Below are 15,133 nucleotides of genomic sequence, written 5' to 3' on the forward strand. Positions count from 1 at the left end.
GTTGAGTTTATTGGTACATTTTAGGGATACAGTACAGTTACATTCATTGTTGGGATCTTGTACCTCTACATGACAAGTCTTGATTCTTATTTTTTTCCCCTTACCCCTACCCTCCCTTCACCCCCTCATAAGTTTTAATTTTTTAAATTTTGCACATAAGTGGAGTCAAGCCTTTTTTTTTTTTGTACTAGGGATTGGACTTGGGACCTTGTGCTTGTGAGGCAGGAGGCGGCACCACTGAGCTAAATCCCTGGCCCTCGAAAGCCTTTCTTAAGTGCTTAAGTAACTTGTGCATCCTAAATTTTAGAGGGATGAAGGTAGGAAGCAGTCTTGAGAATTTTGCCAGAAATACAAGCAAACCTATAATATGTGGTTCTGCTGTGCTTTGATGCTATAACCATGAAAGTTCTTAGCTTCATGCTGATGGAATGAATTTATATCAGCTGTCTATTTCAGAATACCATGTTTGCTTGACAATACAGTTTCTTAGACTAACAAACTAATAAGGTCGAGGGGAGGGGAGCTGTTAGAGCCACAGTGGCCAGTTTTTTACATGCAGTCCAGCAAACATTTACCAAGCATGTAGGAGGCAAGTGCTCAGTGAAGTGAGGTTGGCTTTGCCAGTGAGGATAGAGCAATTAGGAAGCAAAAAGTAATCTTAATGGTGGAAGGACTTGGTTGTCTGCTGGAGTAATTTGCTTATCCCTAGTTATTGATGTCTCGTGTCTCAGCTGTTCCAGGGATGAGCATATTAATCTTGATATTAAATTGGTGTTTTCTGTGTCTCACAAGCAGGTGAGTATAGACATGTCTTAAGAAAAAAATAGCCCTATGCGTTAATCTATGTGCCAAATGCACTAATAATTGCTACGTTTCAGAAGAGGGAAAAGTCCATATGGACTGGGATGGCCAATTTCTTAAGTAGAATTTGAACTAGTAGAGGTCAGGATTTGGACAGCGAAATAGCAGCATCAGTAGCCTGTCAGTAGCCTGGCTTGGGCATGTGCTCAGGGTTTGAAGAATGTCATGTAGATGGATTGATAATGAAAACAACATTGAGACAGGTCAGGGTAGAGGGCATTAGGTTATTCATCCAAGTTTCTTTGTTTTTTAAATTTATTTGGCATTACTGTTTTGATCACCAGCACCAGAGTGAAATGGTTTGAACATTATTCTGAGAGCAGCAGGAAGCCGTTGGGTTTTCTGTGCTCTGCCCACCTAGGTTATATGCATTCTTCCCAAAAAGCACACCGTCTTGTGCGTGCACAACCTTCTCAGGAGGCCCAAGCAGGCTTGCTGTCACTGCCACGTTTGACATATGCCATTCACTGCCTCCTGTTGTTACTTTTTGTGACTGCAGCCTGTTTTGTGGGGTTTATAAATCTTCTTTGGGGCATGGCTCACACCATACACTGTTTTCCCTTTGGGGCCACAGTGGCTAGGATATAATAGGTACTTCTTGGCTCTTTACTTGTAGGGCTTTGATTATTAAAATTATTTCAATAACTTGACAACTCTGAAAAGCCTTATTCTGTCCACTTCAGACTTATTTTTAGGAAAGTTACTTTTTCACCTACTCATGTCCTTTTGCTGTTCTGCAGTCTGATACGGGAGACTCTGTAGAAGTCACAAGAAATGTGGAAGAAATAGTGGTGAAAATCATCAGCGTGTTTGTGGATGCACTGCCACATGTTCCTGAGCACAGGCGCCTGCCTATCCTTGTTCAACTCATCGATACGCTAGGCGTAGAAAAGTTCCTCTGGGTTCTCCTTGTTTTACTCTTTGAACAGTATGTCACTAAAACAGTGCTGGTGGCTGCCTATGGAGAAAAGGTATGTTGGGTATGGTGGTAAGACAGGAAGCGGTGGCATTGACACAGATTTTGTGATCTTGTCCATTTAAACGTGGGGCTGGTGATACTCATTGTGCACTACTTAACAGTAACTTGCCCACAGTACCTTTTTCAAAAATGTTTTTGTTACTCTGATGCTTCTAGAAGCTGGACTTGGTGGCACACGCCAGTGATCCCAGTTGCTCAGGAGACTGAGGCAGAAAGATCACAAGTTTGAGGGAAGCCTGGGTAACCTAATGAGACCCTATCTCCAGAGAAAAAGGTTTTTTTAGAAGAGCTGGAGATTTAGCTTACCATGAGACCCTGGGTTCAATCCCCAGTACTGCAAACTGCAAAAATAAACACAACTTGCTGTCAGAGCCTGTGGCATGTAGATCCTCAGTACTACCAAAACAACTACTAAAGACAATTTGCCTTTTCTAAGAACCATCTCTGGTGCCAGGTTGGGCAGTTATGTTTTAAGCCCAACAAAGTAGGGTTGGAACTTGGTGAGACTGTCTCTTAAAAGTGGCCTTGAAGGCATGTTGTCAGGAAACAGGGAGTGTCCACATCAGCGGTACAGACCTAGTGATTGCTTGGAAGGGTCACATTTGGATAGACAAGGGCAGAGCTCATGGGTCAAGGATGTTTGTAAGTGATGTCTTAGAAATGGGATCCGTAAAAAAAACAAAAAAACAACAAAACATTACAGGAAAAAAAAGGGCCGGGGATTTACCTCAGCGGTTCAGTGGCCTGCCTCGCAAGCGCAAAGACCTGAGTTCGATCCCCAGTACCAAAAAACAAAACAAACAAACAAAAAAACATTACAGACGAAATGGAATCCTGGAGTAGGCCTAGAGCTACTCCGTAGTAAGATGTAAAATTTCTCTGGAAGTCACAGTATAGACTCTTCTGGGAGTCTACCCTCGCATTTCTTACAAACAGCTATTTAACATAAGCTTACCAACTTACTTATCTGGTAGGGACCATAAGGAAAGTCACATAGTGACAGTATGTATGCTAAGGAATAGTTTTTGAACATGACCCTTCATTTGTACTTACCAATGCCTATTTCTTAGGTCCAGTTTTGTTACCTTGTCCCTTCTCTCCATACAGGATGCTATTTTAGAGGCAGATACTGAATTCTGGATTTCTGTCTGTTGTGAATTTAGTGTCCAGCATCAGATTCAAAGCTTAATGGATATCCTCCAGTATTTAGTAAAGATGCCTGAGGATAAAGAAGGTAAGCGTAACTCCAGTGCTCTTTGCCATCAAGTCTGAGAGCCAAGGAGAAGAAGAGGAAACGCTTGTTATCCTTAGAACCATCATATGCCTTTAGAAGGGCTTTTCGGGTACAATAATCACTTTTAATTTCAGTATATTATTGTACTGTACTTTCTGGCTCCTGTAGGAAGTGGTCAGTGGTAGCAGTGCCCCTGCCCCTTCTCACACAGTGCTTTTATTCCTGTGTCTTGCACTCGTGTTGGATGGGGAATGTCACCTATGTCCAAGATGAATTATGTTCACATGGCAGTAAGGTAGCTGGACCGTAACTGTTTCTAAGCTTCCCACTGAAATACCTGTGAAGACATTTATATCAAAAGGAAATATTAAAGTTTTTTCACATATCAGAGTCTTGAAGACAATTCCAATCATCCTAGCATCAGCAAGTCTGGCTTAAGGAAGGTCTGGTATGTTGAACATTCTTAGTTTCCTGCCTTTGAAGCAGACTAAGATACAGTAGAGAGCCGGCTCCACAGATTCCCTGAGACTAGCTGTTGGCCTTGTCATGAAGTCAGCTCATGTTTAGTGGGTGCAGACCAAGAAGTTCCCTGAGAACTGTATGTGGCAACTCGGTTAAGGGAGAGTCTGCACAGTGAGCCCTGTAGCACAGTGTTGTTAAGTTTTGTTTTTGTGTGATTTGGGGAATGGGACTCAGGGCCTGTGCATGCTAAACAAGTGCTCTTCCACTGAACTACCCCTTTATTTCCCTAGAGTGATAGTCTTTAACCCATTATGGGCCCCTGATCACTGTACCCCCAAACCCGTTTAAATTAGATACACCTGGGCAAGGAATTCTACATGTAGAGTTGGTAGTCTAGAACATACATCTTCAGACTTTTATGTGCCATGCCTTAAGGCTAATAACCCTCCTCCAGCCTCCTGGGCTATGAAGTAAGTGACCCTGAGGCTCCAGAAAATCTATCCAGAACCAGGAGTGCAAGATTCCTTCTGGAATACCTTCATCTCCTATTTGACTTTCTCAGTTGCCTATTAGGGTTTGCTTCTTGACTTACACACCTCAGGACAGTGGGTTACTGTCTTGGCAAGTATGTTCCCATTTCTCACTGCTTTGGGAGAGGAAAGGCTGGGTGTCATAGCCGAACATGTTTACGTCTGAAATTGTGTCCCCTCATATTGTATTAGAACTCGTTATGCCAAGAAATCGGGTAGAAGCTGAGTATGGTCACCTGTTCTGTTGCTGTTTTTTAGAAACTCTTGCCAAGGCAGTATCAAAGAAGTGTGAGTCGCAAGAAGAGATGCTCCAGATCTTTAACGTGGACACTCACACAAGCAAGCAACTGAGACACTTTAAATTTTTGTCAGTGTCCTTCATGGCCCAGCTCCTGGCTTCCAATAATTTTCTCAAAAAGGTAACGTGTTCTTTAAATATACTTATGATAAAATGATCTTACTTTTGCTGAAGGAACTGTGTTTTAAATTTACATCTTGGCAAATGTCTTATGAAAATGTGAGGCATGACTAGTGAATATAGAAAACTAGTACACTTCACCATGAAAAACTTCATGGCAGGACCTACCAGGGTTGAATACGTAAGCCGTACCACCCAGCGGTTTCATTTTCAAGAGGTGCATACTCAGCAGAAGTAAATGAACATTATGCCAGAAGCCATCTTTAAGAATGCTCATGAGAGCATTGCTTATGGCAGCTCCCAAGAGCCGTGGATAAATTGTCTGTCTTTTGTGAATATGAGTGCACAACACAGCCATCTGGTGAATCTCAGGGAAACAGTTTTGCAAGAGAGAGGCCAAACACAAAAAGATGTGTTCCATAATTCTGGAAAGAGGCAAAGTGATATTTACATGTTTAAATGTCAAAATAGTGTTATCTATGCAAGATGGGTGACAAGTAGGGGAGTACTTCTGGGGTGCCACGGTGAACAAATAGACAATAATTGAAATAAATTAAGAGAGGTGGAGTTACTATACTCCAGTGAGGATGATCTGAACCTGATTAAATTCTAATGCCAGAAAGCAGTTAAATGGAGAGGTTTGCATGAATACCTTGAGTTTTATGTAACCTATTTCAAATGACTTCATTAGCAGGGTCTATACTATTCTAATGGAACCTTCTTTAAAACTTAGGTGGTTGAAAGTGGTGGTCCTCAGATTTTGAATGGCCTTGAACAGAGGTATGTTTATTTTTTGTTGTTGTTTGGAAATAATTTCAAACTTACGGAAAGACTAGAAGAGTAGAAAACACAAGTGTCATGGACTTTATAGCCAGGTTCTCCAATTGACACTTTTGTCGTTCTCTGTGTACATTTTTGTCTCTGAGCCATTTGAAACTAAGCCATATACATTATGCCTTTTTCCTCTGATACTTTAGTGTACTTTTCTTAAAAGTAAGAGACACTCTTATTTTTAGAGTTGGCAGTTGCCAAGTTCCAGAGCTGGACTGAGGAAGAATATCCTTCCAGAAGCCTCTGTTTACTTCTTAATGGTATTTCTCTGTAATAATCTCTCCTTCCACATAATTTTTGAAATAATTTAGTATGAAATTATTGAATTTCTTACATTCTGCATGAGATAAAGCCAAGTTCTTAAAATGCTTTAGCTGCTTTTTGCTGAGTGTAGCTCCTGTGTTTTAGGTTGCTCGAGACCGTTCTTGGCTATATCAACACTGTGGCACAGTCCATGGAAAAAAACGCAGACAAACTCACTGTGAAGTTCTGGCGAGCACTCCTTAGCAAAACTTATGATTTATTAGATAAGGTATGTCTTCATCTCTCCCCTTAATCACTGTTTTGTCACTAGTTTTTGTTGTTTTGTTTTTGGTACCAGGAATCAAACTCAGCCTTGCGCTTGAAAGGCAGGAGGCAGCACCACTAAGCTAAATCCCCAGCCCTGTTTTGTCACTAGTTTTTATAGCATTAAGAAATTATTTGACTTAAAGTTTTACTAAGAATAAATTTAATAATATATGACACTCAGATTTTTCTCAAAAAACTCTTAATGACTAGAAATACAATTGTCCGGAAAAGTCTTCCCTATCAGTTTTACTGTATTAAAACACAATACAGATTTTAATATTGTAGAAGTAGGTGCCTCAGGACTGGGGATGTAGCTCAGTGGTTCTGCTGCCTGCCTTGCAAGTGCAAGGACCTGAGTTCAATCCCTGGTACCAAAAAAAAATAGGTGCCTCAATAAATCTGGTAGGGTGTTTTGTTTTGTTTTGAGAAAGGATCTCCATAAGTTGAACACCTGGGCTCAGACTTGTAATCCTCCTGCCTCAGCTGGGATTACAGACATGTACCACCATGCCTGGCTTAAATCTGATGTTTTTAGTATTCAGATACACAATATAGATGCAGTAAAGTTCAAATATCTATTAGGTATATTGGCTTTGAAATTAGGGTTATATTTAAATATAGCTGAATGAGCTATATGGCTTCAACAGTTTATTCTTAGCATCAGGTTTTGTTTCATTTTTCTTTGATAAATTGTGATAAATAATAACTACCTCAAAAGTTATTGTAAGAATTACTAGGTCCAGGGCCAGGGATTTAGCTCAGTAATTCTGCCGCCTGCCTTGCAAGCAGGAGAACCCAAATTCAATCCCCAGTACCCCAAAAAAAAAAAAAAGAATGACTAGGTCTGAAATACCTAGCACCTACCAAAGCATAGAAGTCTATTGTGATTGAAGTTGATATTTTTCTTTCTCTTTTTTTCCCCCTTTTTGTGTTAAATGTAAACTCTATAGGTCAATGCCTTGCTGCCCACAGAGACATTCATTGCCGTGGTTAGAGGTCTGGTGACCAATCCCCTACCATCTGTACGCCGGAAAGCACTGGATCTTTTGAATAACAAGCTGCAGCATAGCACATCCTGGAAAAGGAAAACTGTGAGTGAGGGTCATGTTGCAGACCTTGGTCCTTCCCATGCTTTATTAAGAGCTGCTTTAGGGCCGGTGATTTAGCTCAGTGGTTCTGCTACCTGCCTCACAAGCACAAGGTTCCCAGTTCAATCCCCAGTACCAAAAAAAACGGCTTTAGTTCATGAAGTTTCTCCACTGGTACCACATAAAATAGTTATATCATCTAAGTGGTGGGTGTGTGTGTGTGTGTGTGTGTGTGTGTGTGTGTGTGTGTGTTTAAAGTGGTATGCCACCACCTGCCTTGCAAGCACAAAGTCCTGAGTTTAATCCCCGGTATCAAGAATAAATAAATAAGTAAAATTAAAAAATAAAGTGTGGTATTCTAATAGACACATGTGTTGTAAGAGCTCTTAGAATGGAATTCCTGTTTGGTATTGACTATATATTGCTTTAGCATTAGCATTTTAATCACCCTTTCCTGCTAGGATGCCTCATATAAATATAAATCAGAAGTTGGTCAGAGAGCATACGATTTGCCTATCAGTAAAGAGAATGAAAAAACAACTGCTTTCATATAGTCATGTGGCTTGGGAACCCTCATTCTCCATTAGAGTCTCAAGCTGTGAAGATGGGAAAATGGACTGGCAGTTTTTGCAACTTTAATTATTTGGAGATTTTGGCTGTTCTCTAGGTGTACCGTTTCCTAAAACTGATTCCAGTCCTTCTGGTCATTGTGCAACATAAGAAAAAGGAGGCAGAAGAAGAACAAGCAATTAACAGACAGACAGCTTTGTATACCCTAAAGCTTTTGTGCAAGAACTTTGGTGCAGAAAACCCAGAGCCTTTTGTGCCAGTGTTGAATGCTGCAGTGGAACTGATTGCTCCAGAAAGAAAGGAAGAGAAGAATGTCCTGGGCAGTGCCCTGCTGTGCATAGCAGAGGTGGCCTCCACCCTGGAGGCACTGGCCATCCCCCAGCTTCCCAGGTATGCTGCTGGAGTTGTGGAACAGAAACCACCACATTCCCAGGCAGATTGGAGAATCATGCCTTAGTGACTTGTTTTGGCCACAGAATGGAAATTACCAAAAAGTAGATTTGTTAAAGAATTGCTCTTCTCTTCAGACTAGTAAAAACAGCATTGCCATTTACCTTCCGAGGCACTTCTTTGTGTAGTTGCTTGTCCCCCACTTCTTTTCCCCTTTGACTACCTGTGTTTGGAAAGCAGTGTCACAGCTCCCTGAAGAGAGGCAGTGCTGGAGCAGCCTTTATGTTACTGCCTTAGGAAGTCTGACATTCCTAACTCCATCTGTAGCTCCAGCTGGAACTAGCTGTCCACCTATGACCAATTTAACCTCTGAGAGCTCTGCTCTCTATAAACCAGAGATGGTGCTTGCCACCCCCAAGGATTTCTGCAAGACAGGGATGGCCAGGCTTTGTGCACAGTCCTGACCCATGGCTTGTGTCCAGTAATTTAGATTCTGATATATTCTGATTTTAACAGTTCCTGTCGTGTCAGTACTGTTGGCACTGCCAGATCTCTTGCTCTTAGCTATATGATAAAATGTGTTGCTGTGGGTATATGGTGATTTAACAATTTGGTTTGGATTTATTCTTACTGTTCTCTGCTCCAGCGTCTGGTCTCTTGTTTCTGTGTGATTATTCTGAAGCACTTGCTCTTTGTTCCCAGACTGATGCCATCCTTGCTGGTAGCTGTGAAGAGCACTGGCGAGCTGGTCCACAGTGAGGTCTCTTTGCTCAGTGCCCTGGCTGCCCTGCACAAGGTCGTCGAGACCCTCCCACATTTCATCAGCCCCTACCTGGAAGGAGTTCTGTCCCAGGTGAGCTAGGGTAACCCTTGTGCTACACAGGGTGGAGGGAAAAGTGAAGGACTACCAATTTTATTATTGTATTAGTTAAGTGTTTCTGTTTAGCAGATTTTTTCTGAAAAGATGTGCTTGTTCTTACCAAATGTGTGCCTGTTTTTCTCCTCTATTGTCCCTTCTGCTTCACTGTGAAACTGACCTGGGAATCACTTCTCAATGGGGCGCTTCTCTTTGTTAACAGTGCAGGATATATTCTTTGCTTTTTATTTTCCTCGGCAAGATCTTTGGGGTTGGGCATGAAGAGCCACCTGTTATCACTCCTGCTTTTTGCTGATGTGGAAGGTTTCCTATTGCAAAGGCCCAGTTTCTAAAATGCAGCTGCCTGTCCACACACAGTGAGCAGATGGTATTCCTGATCAAAAGCACCCATTAGTGTTGAGCCCACATTTCTCTGTTATTCTGTTGTATATTATTCGTGATCATCTGCCATTTATGAAGTTAGCAAGTTTACTTCTATGATGAACATGATTTAACCAATTCACACTCTTCCACCCAGAGCTGAAAAGCAGCTTTCTAGGGCTAGCCATGTAGCTCAGTGGTAGAGCATGTACCTACCATGTATGAGGCCCTGGGTTCCATGACTGGCACTTTAAAAAGGGGGCACTGGCTGTAAGGAGCTTTCTTGGGTTTTTTTGGCAAGAAAGATCCTGGCTCTTGTCCCTAGTTTCCTGTCCTCTAAGGAAATCGTCAGTTGGGTATTCTGAGTACTTCCACAAGCAGCTGTTTCTCTTCATCCCTGACTGCCCCATCTTGCCCACAGATACTAAAGGCTGGCTTTACGAGGGATTCTTTGGGGTGTTAAATGTGCTGAGCATTTGAATTAACTGTCATCCCTTTTCTTTCTGTGTGTGCTTGTCAACACATTCAGAGATCAGTTATGTTTTTCTGTATTCCTCTAGGTGATTCATTTGGAGAAAATCACCAGTGAAATGGGCTCTGCGTCACAGGCTAACATCCGTCTCACATCTCTTAAAAAGACACTGGCCACCAAGCTCTCCCCCCGAGTCCTGCTGCCAGCCATTGGCAAGACTTACAAGCAGATAAAGAAGAACTGGAAGGTAAGATCATTGGATGGACTTTGGAGAAGGGAGAGGGAGGCATGTGCTGGTTTAATTCCTATGAAAGGACATTGCCGAGCTCTGGGAATAATGAAAATGGCACATCTCATTGTTGTGTTCCTGTTAGAATCACATGAGCCCATTCATGGGCATCTTGCAAGAGCACATCGGGGTGATGAAAAAAGAGGAGCTCACCTCTTATCAGTCTCAGCTGACGACCTTTTTCCTAGAGGCCTTGGACTTCCGGGCACAGCACTCAGAGGTAAGTTGGTCCTTATCCTACATCTTAGCTTTGATCTCCACTTAGGTGAGAGCCGGAGAAAAATCTGGTTGTACAACAGTTGTACTTGCCAAATGATTTAGTTAGTACTCTGGCTACTAAATCAACTCTCCCATTTGTAGGAGGACTTGGAGGAAATTGGGAAGACAGAAAGTTGTATCATTGACTGCCTGGTGGCTATGGTTGTGAAACTGTCTGAGGTCACCTTCAGACCACTGTTCTTCAAGGTAAGCCCATCTTTCTCTGCCTCTTACGTGATGAGATAGGACAGGATGGTGGAATATACTCATCTTCTGTTACGGTTTCAGCTGTTTGATTGGGCCAAAACAGAAGGTGCCCCAAAGGACAGGCTGTTGACATTTTACAACCTGGCCGACCGAACTGCAGAGAAACTGAAGGGGCTGTTCACTCTTTTTGCCGGCCACTTGGTGAAGCCTTTTGCTGACACCTTGAACCAGGTGAACATCTCTAAAACAGGTTAGTAGCTTTCTTGGTCATGCTGTACCTTTACGTGAGCAGTTAGTGCTAGAAGCAACCTTATGCCTAGACAAGATACTAAACGTGGAGTGGAGAGTGAATTTTTTTCTGTAATGTTGTTAGGCTAGTGTTTATTTTAGCATAATGGGGAAACTTTATTAATCAAATGGTCAGGAGAAAGAATAAAGCAAACAGTTATTAGTTACTAGAAATGATTAAAACATTAAAATTGGGTCTGCAGGTGTAGGCCAGTAGTAGAGCACTTGCCTAGCATGCCTGAGGCCCTAGGTTCAATCCTTGCACTAAAAATAATAATGAAAATTAAGATTGGGCTGGGTGTGGTGGCACATGCCTGTAATCCCAGCACTTGGGAGGCTGAGGCAGGAGCATTGCCATGAGTTTGAAGCCAGCTTTTGCTGTATAGTGAGTTCAAGGCCAGCCTGAGAGCTACATAATGAGACCTTGTCTAAAAAAACAAAGTAAGAATCAAGATTGGGCTTTTCTCTAATGCTAGTTAGTGACCTGACTGAAGTTGAAGGTTTGACTTGCCAGATCTTACCAACTCCAGAAGTAACCAGTTTTTTAGGGTGCCATCTATTTTGATTATGTTTGGCTTTGATCCTGATTATGATTTGTAGAGCATTTCTAAAACAGTCTTCCGATTGTAGTTAAGTTATTCAGGTTTAAACACTGGAGATTAAATTCTGAAATTTACCTTTTCTTTTTTAACCTCTTTTCCCATCCGCAGATGAAGCATTTTTTGACTCTGAACAGGACCCTGAGAAGTGCTGCCTACTTTTACAGTTTATTCTGAACTGTTTATATAAGATTTTCCTCTTTGATACCCAGCACTTTCTGAGTAAAGAGCGAGCAGAAGCCCTCATGATGCCGTTAGTGGATCAGGTAACTGGTGGGGCTGTCTCCTCTGACCACTCAGCCGAGACAGGTTTTGTGTTTGCCAAAGGATAGCTTTGAGTCTTTTTTTGTTTTTTGGTAACGGGGATCCAACTTGCGTCCTTGTGCTTGCAAGGCAGGTGGTGGAACCACTGAGCTAAATCCCTGGCCCCTGTGAGCCTTTTTTAAAAAGGTGTTTTTATTCTTGTGGGGTGTTTTTTGGTGTGTGGGGGGGTATCCTTTTATATGACTTAAAATTGATTTTTTTAAAGGCTCTGACTTCATTATGGAGTTTTTCTTTTGAACTTTTCAAAATGTTCAAAAAGTTCACGGTTGATTAATTTTGAAAGCTGTATTTTAATGGTGTCCCATCAGGCCTGTCTCAGGGCATGGCAGCCCCTGGAGAAAAGAATCCTCCATGGTTTCTTAAGGGACAGGGCAGGTGCTAAGAGCAGCAAACTCTGAGTTGCAGAAGGTAAGACATTTGCTGTGGAGGGACAATATTACAGCAGAGCGGGACCTAGTGTTTGAGCCTGCTCATATTGTAAAGGATGGTAACATTAGACACTGGTATGTGTTCAGACAGAAGAGAAAAAATGAGAGCTGTTGCTCACAGTCCTCGTCTCCCTCCTTCCAGCTGGAAAACAGGCTTGGAGGAGAAGAGGAGTTCCAGCAGCGGGTGACACAGCACCTGATACCCTGCATCGCACAGTTCTCAGTGGCCATGGCAGACGATTCTCTGTGGAAACCATTGAACTACCAGATTCTGCTGAAGACCAGAGACTCCTCGCCAAAGGTATGAAGTTGCATGGCCCCAAACCACCTAAGTGACTTGCATGTGTTTGTGGGCACAGGCTTCAGGTACAGCAGCAGGGAACAGCTTTGCACCTGTCCTCTAGTGCTGGAAGTCTGGCCTACGGTGTTAGTGAAACTGAAGCCTAAGAAATTTCTTACTTTACATATAGACTTTATAACTAATGGACACCATCTCCCAACCACCCGTGGTGTGACAGATACAGACATTGAGATAACTTCTAAAGACTTTCAGATCTTGAATGGCAAAACCTTGAAATGATTCCTGGTGTTTTTAAGTGCCATGTAAATGTCACTGTGATTCTTAGACAGTTGCTTTGTCCACAGAACACTCCCGTGAGGTACAGCAGTGTGTCAGAGCATCTTCTCTGTACACATTAGGCTTCTGATTTTTTTGTTGAGTGGTGGCTACAGAAATACAGTGACCTGGGTAGTTTGGGTGAAGGTTAAAATTCCACACCTTTATTTACAAGTGGCTTTAGCAATGAATTGAATTGTCACTTCTCAAACTAATCACCGTATTAGAATCTCAAGGGATATAACCAATTTATTAATAGAATGTATCAGTTTAAACTTCAAACCTTTATTAGCCAAGAAGTAAAAATAATGAGGCTGCAATGAAAAATTCCAGCTCCAACACAGTTAAACTTAGTGGCACACTTGAGTTTGTATGTGGCATTTTTTTGTTTGTTCTTAGGACTATGTCATAAAAAGACATTCATGAGGGAACAATATGGTTATCCATATTCCAAACAGAACCCAAATGATTAAACAGAGAAGTGAGATAAATGCTTGAGAAGTAACATTAGTCTTAAAAGAGCTTGTCTAGAATCGGGCCTTAAGATAGTAAACATAACAATAGACAATAAGTAAACTTTTTATTCTTTACTCTTGTCCCTGGTAGGTGCGGTTTGCAACCTTGATTACTGTGTTGGCACTGGCTGAGAAACTAAAGGAGAATTATATTGTCCTCCTCCCTGAATCCATTCCTTTCTTAGCAGAACTGATGGAAGGTAATCCCCCAACACTGAAAAGTAGTTACAGTACAATTCTGTGGATATGTGCCTGGGTGACACAGCTGTGGATGGAGTATGATGTCAGCAGGTCTAGTCCTCTGCAGACTAGGAGAACCACCTCACTGTCCACAGAGGTTTTTTTTACAGTATGTTTGTCACTGCATGCCTGTGGGGTTTTGTGCTCTTACAAACTGCAGTATTGTTTTTTGTTAATCTCATACTTTATGCATGATTGAATACTTTGGTCCCCAGATGTGGGGTTATTGTATCAGTGTGTAGTGTCAGGATATCCAGTGTTCTCAGTGTTAGGTGCTTACGTGGATGATCTCATTGAAGCCTCCCACTAGGGTAAACACCATTGTTCCTATTTTACAAAGGAAGACATAGAGGCTTAAAGGTGTAAATGATTTGATGATGGCAGCAAAGCCAATGAGTGTAGCCAGTAAAGCTGGTGTAAACAGCCAGGTTTGTGATGCGCTGGGGCCTGTACCTCACTGTTCTTTTCACTAAGCAGAAGCAGTAGCAAGGACACCAAGTCTTTGTATTGTAGAAAGAAGTGTGTCCTCCACAGAGTCTGACTGCTGAGGCTCATGCGAGCCTCTAAAGGAGTGAATTTTGGGTTTGGCTGTGTCTTTCTATGCCAGGGATCTACCTAGTCTCTGCCAAAGCCATGTTGTAAGAGGGATGAAAGCCGGAGGGAGGAGGGAGGTAGTTCCCCTACCCTACTTCCTGGCTGTGCTTCTGGGACTGTCAGAGGGCTTGGGGCATTGAGAATCAGGCCTATGACAGGTTTTAATTTAGATTTTTTTCCTTTCTTGTAGATGAGTGTGAAGAAGTGGAACACCAGTGCCAAAAGACCATTCAACAGCTGGAGGTCACACTAGGGGAGCCACTCCAGAGCTACTTCTGAAACTTCTTTGGAAGGCCAAACTCCGTTGAGAGTTCAAATTTACTTTTCCTTTTTTTATTTTGGGGTGTCTGGTGCCATGTTACTTTTGGTGCCTTTACACCTGCTAGGACTATATTTAATGACTGCTTTACACAGGATCCCTGTAAGCCTCTTCTGCCATCTGTACAGAGTTGCTGAAGAGTAAATAAGAACATGGTGTCTGTATAGACTGTGTTTGCTAAGCATTTGTCTTCGTCTTTTCTGAATGATGTTATCAGTGGGCCACATTTCCTTTTGGTTATTATCCCAGAGGTACTTGTATGAAAAAGTAAGTATTGCTACATTCTTTCAAGGTTTTGAAGTTCTCTAATCTCTGGTGAAGCTAGATTTTTCTGGTGAAGCTAGACTTGAGGAATCAAATAAAATTAAATCAATGTTCCTTCATTTTTAAGGCATTGGAGAACTACCTTATGTGTCACAGTTCAGATGTAAAATGTCCCCCAAACGTCTTGGGTTTGGAGGGTGATTGATCACGGGGTGCTATACTCCTCAGTAATCCATCCACTTAAGAGTTCAAAGCTGAATGTGCAGGAGGTGGGGTGTAGAATCACTGGGGAGTGTTACCTGGAAGAGTTCCCCATTTCTCCTTCTGCTTCCTGGACCCATGAGGTGAGCAGCTTTTCTCTGGCATGCTGTTTCTGCTTGAAGCCAGCCAACGATGGACTAAAATAGCCAAAATAAACCTCTCCTCCTTTTTAAGTTGTGGGTGTTGGGTGTTTTGTCCCAAGAAAGTGTGACTAAGACACCACAAAATGTTCACAATGAGTCGCTTTTGATCTCATTTAATACAGAAATTTAGTGCAGAATTATACTAA

At 42.1% G+C, this 15,133-nt stretch overlaps 1 protein-coding gene across 1 annotated transcript in view; it reads left to right on the top strand.

Moving 5' to 3' along the window:
- Positions 1-15,106, top strand: part of Heatr1 (HEAT repeat containing 1) — a 50,591-nt gene extending 35,485 nt beyond the window's left edge. Inside the window, exons 30-45 of the mRNA XM_010621986.3 lie at positions 1,602-1,832; positions 2,948-3,074; positions 4,325-4,485; positions 5,218-5,264; positions 5,724-5,847; positions 6,836-6,976; positions 7,641-7,933; positions 8,636-8,786; positions 9,731-9,889; positions 10,017-10,151; positions 10,292-10,396; positions 10,478-10,646; positions 11,395-11,549; positions 12,178-12,336; positions 13,258-13,366; positions 14,191-15,106. Coding sequence (XP_010620288.1) covers positions 1,602-1,832; positions 2,948-3,074; positions 4,325-4,485; positions 5,218-5,264; positions 5,724-5,847; positions 6,836-6,976; positions 7,641-7,933; positions 8,636-8,786; positions 9,731-9,889; positions 10,017-10,151; positions 10,292-10,396; positions 10,478-10,646; positions 11,395-11,549; positions 12,178-12,336; positions 13,258-13,366; positions 14,191-14,279 — 2,355 coding nt within the window. The 3' untranslated portion in view covers positions 14,280-15,106. The remainder of the gene's footprint in view (positions 1-1,601; positions 1,833-2,947; positions 3,075-4,324; positions 4,486-5,217; positions 5,265-5,723; positions 5,848-6,835; positions 6,977-7,640; positions 7,934-8,635; positions 8,787-9,730; positions 9,890-10,016; positions 10,152-10,291; positions 10,397-10,477; positions 10,647-11,394; positions 11,550-12,177; positions 12,337-13,257; positions 13,367-14,190) is intronic.
- Positions 15,107-15,133: the final 27 nt, after the last annotated feature.

Source organism: Fukomys damarensis, unplaced genomic scaffold, assembly GCF_012274545.1.
Source record: "Fukomys damarensis isolate Sample0158 unplaced genomic scaffold, DMR_v1.0_HiC HiC_scaffold_10, whole genome shotgun sequence".
In the NCBI taxonomy this organism is placed as follows: Eukaryota; Metazoa; Chordata; class Mammalia; order Rodentia; family Bathyergidae; genus Fukomys; species Fukomys damarensis.